This window comes from Acartia tonsa, chromosome 3 (genome assembly GCF_053477335.1).
Source record: "Acartia tonsa isolate MP-2025a chromosome 3, ASM5347733v1, whole genome shotgun sequence".
NCBI classification, from domain to species: Eukaryota; Metazoa; Arthropoda; class Copepoda; order Calanoida; family Acartiidae; genus Acartia; species Acartia tonsa.
Window position 1 is genome coordinate 41,337,565 of NC_137262.1, and position 20,773 is coordinate 41,358,337.

The window sequence follows — 20,773 nt, forward strand, 5'->3', positions numbered from 1 at the left end:
AATTTCTGTGATATTGTAAACAAAAATTCAGAATTAAAAAATCTACCAAAAAAAGAAAATGTTAAAAAAGAAAATGTTATCAACCGGACGTAGAAAATCCATGAAAAGTAATTACACGGAAAATGATTCTGTAGCCGGATTTACGTGTCCTCTCACTAGCTGTGGATTAAGGTAAACTAATTTTTACATTTCAGAGGATTAACTATCATAATTATTCTTTTTTGAAGGTATTTTTAAACAGGATTTACTTTCTTTAAAAAGTTAAAAATGTCATAATTAAACTTGTAACTGATATATTTTTGCTTCGCCTTAGCCTTTTTAGAACTTTTTTTTTAAGGAAGAGGAGAGTTTATCCTCCTGTTACATGTCCTGCCATTGTATTTTGTTCCACCCCTCCTTTGACTCTCTGGTTGATAGGGGGGGGGGGTGAATGTGGGGTTTAAACCCTAATTTTATCAGATTTTCTGCAGTAGAAAAATGCCAATGTATGATTACGTTTAAAGTCACATGAAAATGAATGAACCACGATTATAAAAAAATCTATAATTTTGTTTTGATTTTTAGTTTTGATGCTTATAATTCCCTGGACTCGCATCTGAAAGATCATCTTAAACAGGAATTAATCAAGCTTGACAAATTACCAGGGATAAAGAGAGTTTGCCATAAATTATAAAAATAAGACAACTGGGCTTACAAATACGGTTATAGATTAGCAGCGCTTTAAAAGTAAAGAAACCGAGTCTTCATTAGTTTAAAAGAGGACTATCCGAGAACAAGAGCAAGTGATTCTAGGCATCTTCCAGCATTGACCTATAGTATTTTTTTAGTAAATATTCTAGGATTATGTTTAATATTTGCTTTATCGACTAAAAAGTTTCACCATGGTTTTATATGAAAAAAATTTTGAAATGTTAGGCATTGTTTGGTGCAATCTCATCGAATGTTTTTATGAGTTCAAACTGTTGTTTAAAAGCTTTGACACAAAATTATATTATTGTGATTAAAAATGTATATTTAGTAAAGGGTTGGTGACTTGTAAACAGTTTAATTAATGTACTTTTGCAATTTACAACATTTGATGCTTTTCTGCAGTGTTATTTTATTTTGTCCTTTGAACTCAACAAAGAATTTGATGATATTGCTTTAAAAATTGATTTACATTTCAAAGTTTTTTTCATATAAAACCATGGTGAAACCTAACTTTTTAGTCGATGAAGCAAATATTAAACATACACCTAGTATATTCACTAAAAAGTACTATGGGTCAATGCTGGAAGATGCTTAGAATCACTTGCTCTGGTTCGTGGATAGTCCTCTTTAATCTTTTTATACAAAATTGAAGTAAAAATTATTAAATGGACTTCTGGATCATTTTGCAATAAAATCTTAATATTTGTCTCTATTTCTTTAGAAACATCATAAAAGTATTTATTTACATTGTCAATCTCTTTATCACTGAAAATATCAGGATCTAGGAAAAGATCAAAGCCGTGCCCAGAGGAACCATTATCAAAACTCAGGACAGAAACATTCAGCAGGCTCAAGGAGAGAAGGGAAAGGCGGAGGTTGATGCACACAACTTTTCAAAACACAGGTAGATAGTCTAATAGAATGACAAGGAATTTATGTTGCTTAGCCTTTTTTTGAGGGGGTTCAAAGGTTTTTCAATCTAATTTTTAAAAAATTTGAATGGGGTAAAATGAGTGTATAAAGTTTGGGGTTTTTTAACACTTCTTTATCAGTCCCCCCTTACCCCCTCTCCTCCTATTGACGTCTATGCACCCTTTGGAAAATAGCTGAAGACCTGGAACTAAATGCAAATATTAGCAACATTTTACCATGATATTATTATTAAAATCCTTTTTTTTATTTAGAAGGTATTGTTACAATCTGCCAAATATGTCTGCAGGATGTGCATGGATATTTACAAGATCACAAGGAGCATGTCACTGCGTGTATTAGAGTTTCAAAGTAAGATACATTTTTTTAAACTATGTGAATAATTGGCTTAGTAATAGGTTATTTAAGGCAAGGACGTTCAAGCTTTCTTTCTTTTTTTTGGGGGGGGGGGGGTGCGGGGAGAGGTAAATAATCCGGGTTTGAAGTTTACTTTTACTTTCATGGGTTAAAACCCTTTTGCCCTGACCATTAAACGTCCTTGCGGTTAAGGTTTTGTTATGAGAAAAGTTGACAGTATACGAGTTTTTATGTTTTGTTACTTCCTAAACTTAGGTAATCAGTTTTTTTCTGACTGAATTCTTAACTTGATTTAGGAATAATGACATTGAAATAGCTGATTCTGAATATGTAATGATGGAAGATGATACTGAACAGTTTGAAGAATATGAATGGTCAGGACAAACAAGGATCAGAGCTTCCAGCTTAGTCGCACTTGGTAAGAAAATTTGTATTTATTTAATAATATTATTTTATTTCCTACAATTGGGAATGTTGAAATGATGTCAAAGTATAAATTACAGGATAAATACTGTAAGTGTCATCATCACTACAGGAAAGAAAAATTATTCCTATATATTGCATCGTACTATAGACAGCTTTCCGCGGATATAAAAATGAAAACTTTAAGATCAAACCAGATTTGTTAGGCCCAGGGGCAAAGACGTCCAAGGGGGGGGGGGTAAAGTGGGGATTACCCCCCCCCCCAAACGAATTTGGGGGTGTCAAAAAAATTTTCATTTTACCCCCCCCCCCCCTATTTAAAAATTACCCCTACCCTGGTGGTGCCGTAGGCCCCTCCAACTATTTATGAGGGGGTATTTAAAAAATAAAAAATCTCTAACAAGAAAATTTTGAATACTAAATATTTAATATTTAAATTACCCCCCCCCAAAAAAATTTACCCCGGGGGTAAATTTTTGGTAGGGGGTAAACAAAATTTACCCCTGCCAACAGATTTCAGGGAGGTTAATTACCCCCCTCAAGCAAACTTTACCCCCGGGTTAAAAATTTTGGAGGGGTAAAAAATATTTGCGGCGCGCTTCGCGCGCCATTTCACCCCTACCAAAAACGAATTACCCTCCCCTTAAAAGCCCCCCCAATAAAAAAGCTTTGACGCCCATGCCCTGGGGGTCTAAGGCTCTGGCAAACAGACTGAGGTGAATTCTTAAAAAACTTTTTTGGCTCACTGCCTCACTTAATTAGTGAGGCAAAATTATCCCCTCTAAATTTTTAGCGAGCCTCACTGATTTTAGTGAGGCAAAAGTTTTTTAAGAATCCACCTCTGGTGTTGATCTTATAATTATTTATTTTAATATTCGTGGAAAATTGTTTGTAATTCGATGCTATACATATTTTTGCAGTTTGGATGAGAACCGGTTCTAATCATGATGAAATTAATCGGTTTTGTTTTAAAGCCATACTTGAAAAACTTTTATTTTTGTTGTATGTATAGTTAGAGAAAAAGTAGTTTTCTTTCAGATAAACCTAATTGTTTCTTATAAAAGAACTTAGGGGTGTTTTCTGACTTCAGAGATTATTGCAATTTAATTATTTATATTGTATCATTTAGGTGCAGCTGGCGGAGACTTTACTAAAGTTCAAAAGACAGATGAAACTGAAGACTTGGACGTTACAGGAGAAACTGAAGATTATGGCCCTTCTCAATACTCAGAAGATATGGTTAGAAATCAAGATGATCATAGTGAAGTTAATGAAGATAATTTGTTAGAATGTATTCCTGGCCCTTCGTCACAGCCTAAGAATAATAAGAATATACCAAAAAAGTTAACAGAGTCTAGTGAACTATTGTTTAAAATAGAAAAACTTGAAAATGAGGTGTTAAATGCCAACCGTGCGCAAGCATGCCGCGTATGTTTAGACAAAATTTCCCGACACGTGGTGTCAACAGTTTGTTGGCATGTTCACTGCGAATCTTGCTGGCTGCAAGTCATGGCAAGTAAAAAGATATGTCCTCAATGTAAAGCTATTGTAACACCGGCTGATTTAAGAAAAATATATTTATAATACAAAGAAATAGATTATTTTTATATATTGTTGAATTGATATGACATTGATTTGCTCATGCATTTGTAGGTATATACATATTACTTACACTGTACTTTTTATAGATTTGCACTAAAATTAAATTAAAGTGATAGATAAAATGATAGGCGACATTATCCCAAATATATGATATAAAAATTGTACGACTAATACCTATAGTATTTGAAAAATTACAATATTTTAAAGTGAATAAATCAAATAAGAGCTTGTTTAGTAGAATCCTTGTTTTTCTTAGTCTCTCTTCTTGTGTCAACAGTCCTAAAAATAAATTAAGTGATAGAAATTTTTAGTTCTTTGCGTCAATATTTATTTTATTCCTAAACATCTACCATGTAGTTTTCATTTCAGAAAATTAAAATCTTGTAATATGTGTTTTTAAGATCTTACATATATACTTCTTGGTAGCTTATTTGCTTTTGTCTGTCTAAATCTTTTTTTTGAAAGACTACAAGTTTACCCTAATAATCTATCCTTTTATGTAATTGTGAACTGTTTTTTTTTTAATTCTTTCTTTTTGTGATAAAATTTGTTTGCAGAGAAATTGCGCTGCTCTTGGTGTTTTGTTTCAAACATTGCAATACAAATAATTCTTCCATTACTCTTAATTTACGTTTGGCATCACATTTTATTTTTTAACTTAATTGAAAAAATCCACTAATGGTTTGAGCTGGTTGTTAGCTTCAGAAATTTGCAAAATACTAAAATCAGAGAATTAATGGGTAGTTTGCTTTAATTCTTCAGATCATTTTTTTCTAGAAAATAGCCTAAAACCACAGCACTTAGCATTAAAATGTCTAAAAAGCTGTTTCAGAGATATATTAACACTTAAACATAGTAACCGCTTTATGATTTCACCATGGATATTTAATTAAAGATAAAAAAACATGTTTTTTGCGTTAATATTTATATCAATAATACAAAGTAGCTTGATGTCTGTCTGTCCGTCCGTCCGTCTGAAGCTTAAGATCTCGGTAACCCCAGAACCGATCGGATTCTACTCTTCAGGGTATATACCTATTGGTCCTGTGATAGTTTTAAGCTATTTTCTTGGGGGGGGGGGGGGTGGGACACTCCCAACTTCCCCAAAAATGAAATTTCCTCCCCCCCTCAAAAAAAAATTGGGGGGAGAGTATGGTTCGCAGCACCCAAATTTTTTTAGAGGCTAGGGGCGAAGCCGCTAGTGATATAAAAAGGAAAATTTAGTTGAGATGTGACAAGAAAATTCTAAATGGATAACTTCTGTTTACATCTTTATTCATACAAATGTACTGTACAGTAAAGATATTTTGATAAATTTTCTGGTGTGATTTTTTTTTATGTCTTGATGGTTGTTACATGTTTGGTCATTATTGCTTTTCAGATTTTAGGAATCCTTTTTTATATATTTTCATGCAAATCATTTGTATCAATTAGATATTATACAACAGATACATCCAAGCTTTCATTCTTAGAAGTTCCACACATTGAAGGGGTTACTTTTTAAAATATTTAATTGCATTTTACCCCACCCTACTCTTATGAATATCTTTGTATGAGATAGACATCTGAAATCTCTGAAAGAGACTCCTTACACTAATCCTTTGCAGCAAAAAAAAAAATTTGTATGTAACACGGAAAATGACGGAAAAGATTTACATTTTTATGTTTATTTTCTTTGACAATAAGACGCAAAAATAAAGTTAAGTTAATGCATTTTTTATGTTTTGATGATAATTTTTCTTTCGGAGAAACTAATAAATCTTTTTTTTCTTAGAAGTCAATATTTCATCTTTTTAAAATACTATATTTTACAAATATATTTAGATCAGGAATTCCATTTTTTATCCATTTATTGTTTTCTTTTGGATATTCTTGTCACATTTATTTTTTGCTTAAAAAAAAAATTTTTCGGGGTAGGTAGCTTTTCTTCGGGTGGCCAAATCTCCAAATAGTCTAAAAGCTGCCTTGGACTAAATACTAAACTCTTTTAGAAAGATTTGGTCCATCGGTCCAGCAGTTTGTGTTATCTGAGTTGTTACCTGAGCCAGAAATAGAAGAAAGTACCAATGATGCCAGCTAGAACCATCACACTTGATAACACCATACAGAACATGAACACATTCCTTCAATATCAATATCATTTTAAGATGTTTTAATCTCTGCATCCGCTCGTCGTCGGAAAGGTGATAGGTTCGAATCTCGGACCAACACCGCGTCATAACTAAAGAAGTTATAAATGGCTCCTACTGCTGCTATGTCAGGTGCGCGACATAAATAGTAAGAGTTGGGGGGGAGGGGGGGGGGGGATGCCTTGGCCCATAAACAAGCGCAACTCATTACCATGTACAGATAGGACAAAGGTCGTGCATTCAAAAAGAGTTAGTTGTCTGTTGGATGTTACTAAACCTAATATCCTTGGGTGTATCGCATCCCATTACACGCGGATGATGCTCTGGTTTCTTTAGATGATCATTTAAAAATCAAAGGAGAATCCCGCCTTTATGAGGTAAAGGTAATCATATTTTATTTCTGAAGGATGAGGAAGGTGATATACCCCCTTGCCTAAAACCTTCCTAACGATCAGTTTAATCGTTTACAATATCTTACCAGCTTTACTTCTATTCAGACAGACAAATAGACATCCTGCAATTATGTTATACAAATGGCACCTAAGCTAAGAAATAATTCTAACGCTTACCCTTTTTAAGTTCTAATGTTGCAATTATTAAAATATTTACTGTTTTTATTTCATTTGTTAAAAATTTTTCTCGTATTCATTCTAATCCGGTGGATAGGAACCGGTTCTTATCCATACGAAAAAACTAGGTCTAGCATTGAATTATATCAAGCTTCCTACGAATATAAAAATAGCACCGGCTAAAAAAACTGGTTTTAATCTCATAATTGTACATTCTATATCCGCGGAAAGCCGTTTATAATACGATGCGAGAAATAACAATTCCTTCATTACCTTTTGCAATAGTAAGGATGTCTTGTATCAGTGTAGTGGACCTTCTTAAAATACGCAAACACATAACAGAACAGGGTGAGGAACAAAGCTATTTGTACTGATACAAAGAAATTGTTCTAAATAAAAAATATTTATATCAAATAGAGAGAAAACCGCTTGTTTAAAAAACAAAAAATGAATATTTTTGTTTTTTAATCGTTCTTTTACCCGTCATTTTTAAAAATAATCTATACCCAAACTTTTATGTTGCATGCCTTATTCTTAATATGCCTTAGCAACATAAAGAAAAATATAGAGTTTTTGTTTTATTTGAATCCAATCAATACAGGTTTCCATCCACCCATTTATTTAAATACATATAAAATATTGGTGTATGCAGAAGTCTTTTTCGCTAGCCTTAATGCTTTGCATTACCAACTAATGGATGTAGAATATGCGTGGATATTAGGACAGGGGAAAAATTGTTATTAATTTAGGTTACTATTTCTTTTTTCATTTATTGGTCAGTTTCTTCATCCAGTAGGATAGGAAGAAATGGGATGGAAGGGGTTAATCTTTATTTTAGCACACTGCGCGTTTCACTTTATTAAAGAATATGAAAATGTGGTGCAAGATCCAAGAAATAATATATCCATTTATTAGCCTAATTTAACTGGCCAAATATAATTTAACCTCTGTAATTGATAATACAGCTAGGGACAATTATGTAAATGAACACAAATTGATTTGTACATTATTTATTTCTTTTCAATTTCCTGTACATCATGATTCCAAAAAATATTTAATTTGATTTTAGATTTGTATGACCCCCAACCAACATTCATTGTGTTCTATTTAAATAGATTTGAATCAAGTTTAATTTAAGTGAATAAAAACAAGACATCCATGACAGTGCAGCTTTAAAAAATCAGACAAGTATCTATTGTCTTATTATTTTATGCCCAATTGTATGGAATACAGGGGGGCATTTTTCCATAAAGTTCGTAAAGTTGTGTTACCGTTTAGTCAAATGCGCTTATTAAGTCAAACTGTTCTTAATTATAACCAAATGTATATATATGAAATAGCCACAATTAAGAACAGTTTGACCTAATAAGCGCAATTGACTAAATGCTAAAACACACACAACCTTACGGAAAATACGCAAAAAAATACCCTCTATCAAAAATAGCTGAAAAATGTTTAAAATGTATGGAATGAAAACTATAGTAATACCTGATCGGTCCACATATCCTGAAAGACATAGAACGATTCTTACAAACCCAAAATTGTGAATAGCTTAGCTGTTACTAAAACCTAACCTGGTTAACAATGCACCAAATAACAGTTCTCTCTTGATTGCTCACCCTGAATAGAATTAATATAATGCACGTGGAAGAAAGCTTGTCAAAATCTAATTATTTTCTTTAATTTGGGTCTGTCTGTCCGTAACCAATCGTTAATTAACAGCTTTATATTGTTCTTTTAATTTAAAACTTGGCATGAATTAAACACAATACTTTATATAATAAACCATTATATTAACTTGATTTTTTTAATGGATTTCTATGGCCATTGGGTATAATGTTATAAGCAAAGCATGCAAGACTTGAATTATAAGTATGCCCAACCCATATCAAGCCAGGAATAAGGTATAACCAACAAGGGAATTAAATCTGAAATAATATTTGGGGGGCAATTTTACGATGTGTTGCCCCCCAACGACAGCTGAAAAACACGTATAAGTTTCGTGATTTTTTCCCGAATTAATTTCGTTATTGGTATGAGCTGATATCAAGCACATTGCCTTTCTAATATTTAAACTTTTAAAACTTTGGAGGCAGATTGTTTAAATTGAGTATTATTAGATATCTGTATATTAATATTTGACACAATTGTTCTTGTTCTATTAAATATAAATGTGAAATGTCTAGAAAATTATTTTAATGGAAATTAAAAGAATCTATTGTGTTGTTAAAATGAGTTCTGTAGAAAACTTTATTAGAACACCATTCCAGTGAAGACAACAAGAACAGATTATATACATGACAACAACAAAATTATTTTTTAAAGCAAAGGTAAATTTTTGGGTTTTTGGTTTGTTAGTCGTTGATGTAATGGTATAGGTTTAAGTAGGGGGTCTAAAAGGTATTTTGATAATATTTTAGCCATAACCACCATCATTAATTTAAAGCCAATCATAAACTAAAATGCTATTATAGCTGGATTAAAGCGTTGTTGGGTTGAGTCTATTATAAATATTAAGAATGAAGAATACTGCTGCTATGTCAATTACGTGACACAGGTCGCAACTCATTACCTTGCACAGTATCATGGACTTCTAGACAAAGGTCCTGCAGGCAAAGAGTTGGTATAAAATACATCACCCCTAGCGGCTAGGGGTGATGTATTTGAAAGGAAAGAAAATAGCAGTAAAATAGTCTAAAACCATCCTAGGACTGAAATAAAAAATTAAATCGCCTAAAATGAACCCTATGTGAAGGTTTTCTAAAATGCAGAACCCAATCGATTCAGTGGTTAATGAGATCTTAAGCTGCAGAAATAATACCATACAACTTTATATAATACGATTGTTTATTCTTAAAATGTTTAATTATACCTGCCGTCAGCAACCGCCATTTTGACCAGAAGTCCCGCCACAAGGCCAAGGATTGACATGAACAGAGTCAAGGATCCAGCAATCAGACAAAAAGCTAAATGAATAAGCTTGTATTACTTATGTTTCAATATCCTAACATATACCTAATGTAGTAAGCTTCTTTTTGTCTATAGCGAAGGATCTCGCTGAACCGTTATGATTCTCTTTTACAGAGAAGATTTTTATAGGTCCAGGGAAGGGTTATAACTATTTTTGGGGTGGTATGTCCACTTTCCCAAGGTAAATGACCCATAGAACAAAATATCTCAAAAGCTTTTTTTTACTTTTTCTTTATAAAAATTCAGTTCAAAATTAAACTTCATGTTCCCCTAGAGGCTTCTAGGGGGCGTTGCCGCTAGTAAATTTAAATCGGACTTTGAAATATTCGTTTAAGCGAAGCTGTTTATAATTTTTAGCTCTGTGAATGTACTGAAAAATTTGAATTATAGGTTTTTTACTTTAAATGCTGCTATTTTGTTTTTGTCTTTAAATACAATGTTAAAGTCCAAAGAACACCAATATGAAAAACAACAAATACCCAACAAATGGAGCTTGCAGTCCTCTGGCGACTGAACCACGTACAGGGTCAGCATGGCGTTGGCGAAGGCCAGTGGCAGGATGGGCGGGGAGATGGACAGCGTAGAGGGGATGGCGTCGGAGTTTGTAGAACCTGCTTCGGAATCTGCCTAGATTATTATTGTTAGTAGCGCAACTTTTCTAGGGTTTTTCTGTAAGTCGCTTGTTAAGTGTTATAATGCGACTTACAATGTTGCTCAAATGAAAATTGAAAAAGTCAACTTAGCGAGGCACATTTTTTTTCAGGGAGGGTGGAACATTGCACTGTTTATTGCACTTTCCTCAAAATTTTATAAAAATGTTTTCTTATTCGATGGCTTAACAACTTTGGGGACTTCTATAGAATCTCGATTGGATGGATTTTTATGTATCATCATTTTGCAATTTATCGGCCATTCTTTTGAAATTTATGTTAATAAGTTAAGTATATTAAACTTTTTTGTCAAATAAGAACAGCCTAATTATAATACATAGTAGGCGAAGCTACAAATATTTGACTTACAAAAATAGTAAAGTATAGAATACCTTTACTGTGACAAAAACCCTCTCAAAATTAAATTACTCGTAAAAATCTTTCGACTCTATTAAAACAGACAATTTATAAAGTAGTTTTGTTAAAACTTACCCTCTCTGAATAGATTGATTGACTTCTAGTCCTGAAAAGAGCTCGTCCATCATTCAGTACATCAATCCTAGACGTTCACAAAATTGGTAGATTTTTCAGATAATCAAATAATTTCATACACAAATATCACTTATTTTATGTTAATAATTTTGTGAGAACCATTAATCCTATCATATAAAATTGTAAGGTTTTTTTTGTTCTAATACTTAAAATTTTAGTTTTAGTTTTAACCATTAATCCTATCATATAAAATTGTAAGGTTTTTTGTTCTAATACTTAAAATTTTAGTTTAGTTTTAGATGATAGGTTCGCAGACGCTAGTAGCGTAAAAAGAGCAAGCCAAAACAACACCCTAATAAAACTAAGCAACATTGTTTAACAAGATTGACAACATCCATAAAAGCGAAGCTCTGAAACAGTAGGACAATTGAACATTGACATTTGTAGAGTGTCAGAAATGAATAATCAGAATATAGATGTACAAAAGTAGAAACAAAATTGTAAGTATATTTGTTGAAAAAATGCTTAAATACAAGAAAATGTTTAAGGAGATGTTATAGAGATGTTGCATAAGAATCAGCAATACAAAAATCAGATAAATCGGATAATTATATCACAAAATAAATCAAATCTAACTACCATGTAAAGTTTGAAATCGAAAAGACAATTCTAACATTCCTAAATTCACGAAAGAGCAATCCGTTCTAGGAGTACGGACCGACCCTAATTGTAGAAAAGCTTCGCTTTTAAAAATAAAAGAAAGCATTTTAAGTTCTTTATAGCCAAAATATGTTATTCTACCCAAAACATATTTTTTACTGTTTTGATTAAACAACCAATCCATGAGGGAAATAAACTAGATAAAAGTTCGCCTACACATGCATTATAAATTATTTACTAATTATCTAAAATAAATTCTACGTATTTTTTAACACAGAGCCTAAATACACAATAAAATTCAATAATTTTTTTTTAAAAATCACAAAATGCTTTCATATTAAAAGGAAAATTTATGAGGTTAAGCAACAGACTTTAATTGCTGGATGATTTTTTTATTTATGATTTCGAGTCCACGACCATAAGGCTAGAACTTAATAGAAAGTCCCTAGGCACTAACATCCTTACTATTGCAGACAATCAACATTTTAATTATATGACCTTTGTCTATAAGTCCAAACTATGCATCTAATATATAATTAGCTTTGTCCGTCTATATCTAGAAGTCAGGTGATATTTTTAGCTCCTTTAAAATAAGATAGATCCTTCCAACCAACTTCTTTTAACATTTTGGCTGTCCTTGATAATTATTTTTCTACCTAATGATGTTGCAATTTCACTAAACTTTGATATTTTATGACTGAGTTTTACCTCTCACTTGCAGATGTGTTGTCTAACATATTTGTTTCTTCTCCTAATCAAATAATTAGATTGGATTAATTCAATTACGTGCAAAGATGTGTTATTTATTGAGAAATCAAGTGAAACCCATAAATTTCAATTGACTTTGATTTTTTGTTAATTCTTGATTGGGTTTTGTTGTACAAACTAGCAGTGTGTCAAACCATTGTTTTCTCATAGGTTAACGTCCGCTAACGACTACGCCCCTAGAGGCCTCTATAGGGGCACTTCAGAGTGGGAAGTTGTATTCGATAATTGAATTTTTAAAATTTAGATTAAAAAGTAAAAACGGAGTATTCAAAAATTTTTTGCGGGGGTGGATTAATTTTTTCTAGGGGCGATTTATCTTGAGAGGGTGGTGGTTATGAACCTTCCAGGAACTATGAGAAACCATAAAGAAAAAACATATCCGTTCAGCGGTTAGCGAGGTCTTTTGTTGCAGACATACAGACATCCTGATACTTTATTATAAGGTTTGTCTTATCCATTTCGATCCCTGGGGTAACGATAAATAAGATATTGTTTATTTGGTTCTTATTTAACTTTTGTACACTGACAGACTTTAGATGGCGAGTAGCTGCGCTCTTAAAATCAAATAAAATTATTTTCCAGTATGGCTTCGAAACCAATTAATATCCGCTTACTAAGAACCGGTTCTCAGACATAATTAAAAATCTTGCATAGCATAGTATTACAGACAATATTTCCTCGAAAAATAAAATAAGGCTAATACCAGTTCTGTTAGCATAGGCCTCCGGCCTTTCATTTTGATATCCGCGGAAAGCTGTCTATAATACGATGCCATTAATAACTATTCTTGTACCTGGAGTGTTAAAGCTAATAACACTGAATCTCCTGGTGTTTCGCGGATTTTCTGTCACTGACCTTCTCGAGGCTGATAATGGGGGAGGGGATATGTCATTCGAAGAAAAACTAAGGTTCAACTTTCCTGCTATTTTATATTAGCTTAGGAACGTTGTTGTAAAGTCATTAATAATTAGCGTTATATACTTGGGGCTATGTATTGTATATGGCGTCAGAGGGAAAAGTAACTTAAATCCATACATTAGAGTAAAACACTAGAGTGGGAAGGTGTTCAATAACTGTATGTTCCCATCCCAAGAACCTGGTGCCGACTCTTAATTGGGCCTTTAAAAATCAACCAATAGTGTTGGTAATATTAACACAGCTAAGTAGCAGAAATCAATTTGCTAGCAGACCATAACGGTCCTTGGAAAAGGGAGGCAGGTAATTATCTGTATATACATCTATACTATAGATCTGTTATCCATACCAAGACTTGACTTGCTTAAAATATATCTGTTAAAAAAAAGAATTTAAGCAAAGGTTGTACTAAAATTCCGTAAAGGTGTGAGTTATAAGGCTTAAAAACAGTAGTAGAACGATAAAATTTATGTTAACTTTAATAACATTTTTGTTGTCTATAGTTCTTTTCAATAAGGAATACACATATGTATTTAGTAAATATTATCCTTCTACTACTGTTTTTAAGCCTTAAAAATCACACCTTTACGAAGTTTTAGCACAACCTACCTTCCCTTTTATTTTTTAGGTGACATATCCCTCCCTGAAGCTGATGGCTCTGGCACTGTACTAATTTCTGATGGTCTTGTTTGAGTTGCATGACTTTTCTAAATTTAGAGACAATTGGATTATTGAACATTAATAATGCCATTAAATCAGGGCTCTGTAGCCGCGAGTAAGCCTAAAATTTAAGGCCGCTTGTGTGCAAAAAAAATATTCTGAACAGATGGATTTTCTGTTTAAGAACAGGGTTGGACATCCAGCTGAAATTTAAAGTTATTATATGACGATTTCACAAAAGGCTGACGAGTTTAGCATTATATAGATTTAAAAAAAAGAGCACATCTAATTTATTTGCTATACATTAACAGCAATAAGAGACACTAGAAAAAAAATATTTTGCCTAATAAAACTCTTGTGGAAAATTGTATAGGGCCGGCCATATTCCTTTGATTAATTTGAAAATAAAATTGTCCTGTTCATTTTAATGTTTCTTATTTGGAGATATTTAGGCGGTTTCCCTCAATGCGTTTATTCGAGCCCATCCCCCATATGGTTAGGTTGGAATACATTGGGTAGCCTCGAAGGGTTAGGGTACCGCAGTGGTGTATTATTTTTAAAGACATGGCCTTTTTATATAGCACAAATTGAGTTGACTGTCTTCAATTACATATAATCGATAAATTTCATAAAAAAAGTTTTAATGCAAAACTTATTTTTTATTCAATTTTAAAGATTATTAATAAGTGATGATGAATCTTATTTGCATGAAATTGTAAATGATAAATATAGATATGATCAAGGTTATACAAATAAATGATATGATTATACAGGGTGTCCACCAAAATTTAAAATTAAAAAAAATATTTTGTTTCTAATTTCTCCTTTTTGCAGACAACTTTTTCTCATAGATGTAAAGGGATAAGCAAATGGTCAATAAATTGATTTACTTCCCCAAATGATGATTTTCAAATTAACCCTTCTGTAGATTACTAGAGAGATTGAAATGTTTGAACACTCAACTTAATGAACCAATAAACAAATATTCTATAAAATTCTCCAAACTTGTTAAGCCAATTAATAAAAAAAACGTTATTGTAAAACTTTGGGGACTATTGTAATAAACAGCCAAATGTCCCCTACCTCCCTGAATTTTTCTGCATGTTTATTCATCATTAATTATTATCAAAAAAAGTTTTATCATAACGTTTTCGTATTTGTTGGCTTAAAAACTTTGAGGACTTTAGTGATTTTTATTGGATGGTTTATTAATTTGAGTTTTCAAACGTTTACACCCCTAATTTTAATCTACAGAAGGGGTTAATTTTGTGTATCATCAGTTATGATATGCATAATTTATCGGCTATTGTCTTATTCCTTTAGAATCCTGGTGTTTTACCTTTTTTTGAGGGCCAGGAGTAGGTTTTGGTATGAATTGAAGAATTTGAGTAGGGCCTGAAGTTGATCCAACCTATTTAAAGTATTAAGAATTTTAAATTGAATTAAGTTTATATAATACTTTTACATATTATTGGAACTTGAAATTATGTCTAAAAGTATAAATCTTATAATATAAGGTTTTATTTTTTTGTTTCAAGCAAAAAATCTTGGAAATTACTGTTTATTTATGCCGCTGTGTGGTTTGAGGCTATTTTCTTGAACTCAACTGCCGTCTCCTATTTGATACAAAAGAAAGAATTCTTTACCTGGATTTGCTTAGCTTCAAAATCTCCATGGTGTGTTTCCCTTAAGAAAATAGCTTTTAAAATAAAGTATAAAATTATATAAAATTAAAATACTTACTTATCTAAGAATGAATGCATCCAATATAGAATTACATACAATATTTGGCATTGTAATTGCTTGAAAATTTGCATAAAAGTGATTAAAATTCTATTTTAATAAATCATTAAAATTACTATCTTACAAAAATATTTTAGTATTTACAAATAAAATTTTTTTTGTAACTTTAAACCAATAACTTGTAGTAACTTGTTATTGCCGCGCAACTTCTGGACATATTTATGATTGTTTTGAACATACTCTTCCCTGTTAACAATATACGTGTTAATTAATATTGTTTCATGCTGACAAATCTTTTATGTTAGTAAACCCTTTTTATGACCACTTTGTGATATAAATAAAGTTGCTGATTTGTTATTACATGTCAACCTATTGTTAGTTATTTATCAGGGATCTAAAGGAATAAGATAATAGCCGGTAAATTTTCTACGTCCCCAATAATGGTACACACCTTTACCACTTTTGTAGATTACAATAAGTTGTTGAAATGTTTGGACACTCAACTTAATGTACCAACTAATCAAAATTCAGAAAAAGTTCCCAAAGTTGTTCAGCCAATGAATATTAAAACGTTATTATAAAACTTTGGGGACTAGTGTACTTGCCCAATATGGTAAAATTTTATGCTAGCCTCTCATTGGTTATTCTATCGTATGACGTCATAATCTGTGGAGGGACTTTAATCATCTTTTTGAATCTTGATAAGGTTGTGCAAACGTTTTCATCTACATAAGAGGGAATTTTGTTTATGATAATTTGGGGGCACATTAATTAAAAGCTCATTGTCCTGTCCCTTGAGATTCCTGAAGTTAATCATATTACATGGTATTAAATGTAGACAATAATTATTTTCTTCAAATCAATATGTTATTTATGTTGTATAGTTGGCCGACTTAAAAAAAATTAATACTTTTGACTTAATGATTCTTTTTTTAAAGGAGGGTCATATGGCATTATAATGAAGTATGCTTATGTTTTTGAACAATTTTATAATGGTTGAACTGAACACATAATACTTTGATTTTACTAAATTCCTAAAATCTTTAAATTAGATATATGTATTCTTATCTCAACTTTATTAGTGTACACCCTGTGCTAACTAAGAATAACAATTCTTCCATTCATACCCACAGATTCGGGGATTGGACAATGGATTAGAAAAGGCCCACATCTAAGTTCTTATACGTGGATTTTGACTTTTGTAGAAGGTATATTTTTAGTGGAAATAAGTATTGTAAATTAATTTGCGATGTCATCTCCCTCCCTGATTTCTACAACACTATAATGAATGAAAAGAAATGAAATCATGGTGTTTATTTTATCCAATTAGATTAACCTTTTTAGATTATTTATATTTATAGACATAGTACAAAAATAGTTTTAAAAATCAATTTTTTTGACAGGTATAAAAAAGTAAAAAATAAAGATTTTATTGCTGTAAGGAATCTTTGTAACATCAATCTTTAAAAAAAAAAAAAAACATACAATAAAGCATTTACAATTTTAATTGTACTACAAATAGACCACTAACAATCATTTTGATTAAAACCAGACTATTTGTGCTTTTTTAGGTTAGGATAGGTATTGAAAGGGCTAGGGTAGTTAGACTGAGCAAGTATCCAAACGGGATAAGACCGCATGAAGTTGCAAAAATCACAAATTTACTTTTAAAATATGACATAAGGGCCCCATTTTTCGGTCCGGGAATTTGTAGATATACATTTTCTTATCAACTTTTTTTATTTCAAGTAAAAACAAGGATGACAACATCCATAAAAGCGAATGACTGAAACGGTATGACAAACGAACATTAACACTTGTATAGTGTCTGAACTGAATAATCTGAATACAAAAGTATCGAAAGAGTCGAAGCAAAATTTAAGTAAATTTGTTGGAAAACTGCTTGATACGGGATAATGTTTATGGACTTACTTACATTTTTAGGACTTGATTATAGAGTTGATTCGCTTATACTATTGTTCTTTGTTGTCCCAGGAATCAATATACCAAAAATCAGATCAAACGGATAATTAGATCACATAAAAATTTGTTGTTAAAAAAGTAGAAAAATCAACATGTTTAAAATGGACGTACGGACATTCTGGTAATGATTATAGAGTTGCTACGGTTTTTAAATCATACCTAACTACTACAGGAATCATCATGCAAAATTTGAAATCGATAGGACAATTCTAACATGCCTAAATTAACGAATAAAAGCTATCTATCTCGGACGGACGGACCGACCCTAATTATAGAAAAGCTTCGCTTTTAAAAAGATATGTGTCTTACCTTCGTTTAGGTGCAGGGGAGTCTGTCCTAAAATAATAATACAATTAGTTTTTAAACAATATTTTTTAGTATTTAGTTCTTTATCGCATCGTATTATAGACAGCTTTCCGAGGATATTAAAATAAAAAGATTAAGATAAAAATTACAAAATTGGGGTATTAATGTTAGGACTTTTATTATGATTCGTGGAAAATTGTTTATATTTCGATGCTAAACATAATTTTTAATTATGGTTGAGAACCGGTTCTAATCCAGCGGATGTTAATCGGTTTCGTAGTCATACTGAAAAATAAGGTTAAATCCTATATTCTTCAAAACCTTAACCAAGCATTATGTAATCGTCAACATTTTTCTTTTTTACTTAGATGATTCTTAACTATGTAATTGTGGCATTGGCATTAATCACCATTTATCGCACTTTAATCATACGAAATAACTATATATGAACTGCTTTTGTTGAACTTTTCAGATAATATATCACCATAAGAAAAAAAGCCTACAACTTGTCTGTCAGTTAAAATGATTATTAAGATTATATGTATTATCATCCTTATCAAATTTTTATTCTCATAATGCTACTATTGGAGAAAAAACTAAATTTAAAACTGTCATTTTGATGAGTAAAAACAATAGTTCTTTAAAAGCTGCAATATCTAATGCGCTGTTTATAGTTCCTGTAAAAATGACGTTATATAGCACAAATGACTGATGATTGGCCAAATCACAGACTAAATTAACATTGGCAGGCCAGTATACATATCAATTGACCAATAGTAGGCCAATAGTCATTTTTTTAGGCACTATAAAAAGCTTCGTCATAACTTTGTGCATAGGTGAACTTACATATTTGCTCCATGTGTATCGTGTAACTATTCCTTATTATTTATAACTCCTAAATCCTATTCAAATTGAAAGTATCCCTTATCAGTAGATTTAGCTGGTTTTATCAAGATTTTCATTCTTAGGCTATGTTATACATTTGAGCTTTGTTATTGTTGTGTTGACCTTACTTTTACTTTTGTTAGGAAAATCAGACTCGTGCACAGATATTAAAGGATGTTAGGACATAATAGAACTTAATAGTCTTTTGAAGATTTTTTAAAAGGGGAGGGGGGATTGGTTTTAGTGGTTGAAACGTTTGGACCCTCAACTTAATAAATCAACAAATAAAACTTCAACAAAAGTTCCCAAAGTTGTTAAGCCAACGAATAAGAAAACGTTATGATAAACTTTGGGGACTAGTGTAATAAACAGCCCAATATCCCCTCCTTCCCTGATTAATAATCTATGCGGCTAGCAATAACCTTTTTCCTGCTAAATAAACTTTTGCACCCCTCCCCCCAAAAAAAAAACTTGTTCTTCCTAGATTTTGAGAGTAATTACCTGGAGGGCCCTGTAGGAACAGAAGCAAACTTGCGCAGAATGCCGCGTTCTGGGGTTTTCCGGTCGCTCAAATTTCCAGCTTCCATTTTAGGTAGACTAAAATTTATCAATAGTTATTAAAGTTACTGACAAATGTCTTTACGTGAAATTTATTGTTGATTTACAGATGTTTAAAAACAAAAAAAAATACCAGTTTGAATTGATTTTAAAAAATGAAATGGCTCGAAAAAAGCAGCGATGTGGAGCCGCCAAAACTTCAAAAAACTACGACTATCAAACAATATTTTTCTATGAGATATTGAATCACACTTACCTAATGAAGTACTATTAAAAATATTTGTGCAGTATTTATGTTTATTCAATAAATATATTTATATAAGTATAATAAATATTTATCATTGATATGTAAACTGAAGGTGAGATAAAATTAAACTGTGTGTAGATCTTGATCAAAATTCAATTTGTAAATAACAGGGATAAGGGATAATATGGAATCCTATCAGTGAGAGAGGGGACAATGGGCTGTTTATTACACTAGTCAACAAAGTTTTATATTAACGTTTTCTTATTAGCTGTCTTAACAACTTTGGGGACTTTAGTGATTTTTTTGGTAAGATCATTAGGTTGATTTTTTAAACGTTTCAATCACTAATTTTAATCCAATGAAGAGGTAATTTTAAGTAACATAATTAGATTTACATAAATTTATCGACCATTGCCGTATCCCTTTAGATACCTGGAGTTCTATATAAAAAGGTAGTTGAATATTTGTGTGCGTTGATGTTTTTGATAGGATCATATAAACCACTGGACCGATTGACCAAAAGAGCTTTTTGGTGTTCCCTGTAAGGTTTTAGACATTTTTTGCAGGGTATAGGTCAACTTAATGTGAAATGGAAGCTATAGATTATATAATTGTAAGGGTAAAGTAGGTTTAAAAATATATTTTTGCTGGTTTTTTAGATACTTTTTGAGCTAAAATTAAACATTTTTTAAATATATAAAAAGTTCAGAATAAAATAAAAAAATTTAAACTTAGAAGAAATCTGTACATACACCTTATTCCTGCAAAATGCTAAATATTTATTTATAGGTATAAAATAACTCTGTAAATCATTTCTTCCTGCATAAGTATTTTGATAAAGGGTGTCTAACAACACTTCTTACAACAAAATCTTAATTTTTTGTCCAACCCCGGCCCTCCAAACAAATTCATCCAGGTCATGCTTATTTAGTGGAAAAAAACCTCAAGACATTAAATAACAAATATACTTACTACCACTGAGAATCACAGCTTGATTCTTATTCATTTAATATTTTTTTTAATGGTTTAGGCTTATTTTCTCTTTGAAAACTATCATTTATCATCAAAATAGCTAGTTGTGTGTTAATTTCTCAAAACTGACTTTATCATCTATTTTTAGTAGCGAAGCTACTCTATAATTCGCTTTGTCCGTCCGTCCGTCCGTCCGTCCGTCCGTCAGTCCGTCCGTCCGTCAGTCCGTAACGCTATGGGGGAAATGGGATTTACTCAGCCCCT

General features: G+C 31.6%; 3 protein-coding genes across 3 annotated transcripts in view; 1 reads left to right on the forward strand and 2 right to left on the reverse strand.

Annotated features, from left to right (window-relative positions):
* Positions 1–20,773, reverse strand: part of LOC145314214 (uncharacterized) — a 444,769-nt gene that overhangs the window by 148,356 nt on the left and 275,640 nt on the right. The window lies entirely within an intron of this gene.
* On the forward strand, positions 42–3,994 carry LOC145314203 (E3 ubiquitin-protein ligase Rnf220-like). The gene is made up of 6 exons (XM_080154030.1): positions 42–171; positions 565–641; positions 1,466–1,594; positions 1,875–1,971; positions 2,274–2,395; positions 3,530–3,994. Exons 1-6 carry the CDS (start codon positions 59–61, stop codon positions 3,982–3,984), a joined length of 993 nt encoding a protein of 330 aa, XP_080010156.1. The 5' UTR covers positions 42–58; the 3' UTR covers positions 3,985–3,994.
* On the reverse strand, positions 3,960–19,632 carry LOC145314202 (uncharacterized). The gene is made up of 15 exons (XM_080154029.1): positions 19,547–19,632; positions 19,234–19,329; positions 17,851–17,877; positions 15,462–15,501; positions 15,155–15,226; positions 13,799–13,862; positions 13,034–13,105; positions 12,181–12,223; positions 10,813–10,879; positions 10,150–10,297; positions 9,573–9,666; positions 8,275–8,320; positions 6,974–7,089; positions 6,042–6,125; positions 3,960–4,281 (listed from the first exon to the last, which is right to left on the reverse strand). The coding sequence occupies exons 2-15, from the start codon at positions 19,317–19,319 to the stop codon at positions 4,218–4,220; spliced, it is 1,023 nt and encodes a 340-aa protein (XP_080010155.1). The 5' UTR covers positions 19,320–19,329; positions 19,547–19,632; the 3' UTR covers positions 3,960–4,217.

What these genes read in the sequence shown, in the direction of transcription:
- LOC145314202 (XM_080154029.1), bottom strand. Translation starts at nt 19,319, where the DNA reads ATGGAAGCTGGAAATTTGAGCGACCGGAAAACCCCAGAACGCGGCATT. An exon ending in TATTAGCTTTAACACTCCAG is followed by an intron (nt 12,224 to 13,033) that starts GTACAAGAATAG and finishes TTATTTGATTAG; the next exon opens with GAGAAGAAACAAATATGTTA. An exon ending in ATGGCGGTTGCTGACGGCAG is followed by an intron (nt 8,321 to 9,572) that starts GTATAATTAAAC and finishes AATTCTATTCAG; the next exon opens with GGTGAGCAATCAAGAGAGAA.
- LOC145314203 (XM_080154030.1), top strand. Translation starts at nt 59, where the DNA reads ATGTTAAAAAAGAAAATGTTATCAACCGGACGTAGAAAATCCATGAAA. An exon ending in AATCAAGCTTGACAAATTAC is followed by an intron (nt 642 to 1,465) that starts CAGGGATAAAGA and finishes CACTGAAAATAT; the next exon opens with CAGGATCTAGGAAAAGATCA. An exon ending in CACAACTTTTCAAAACACAG is followed by an intron (nt 1,595 to 1,874) that starts GTAGATAGTCTA and finishes TTTTTTATTTAG; the next exon opens with AAGGTATTGTTACAATCTGC.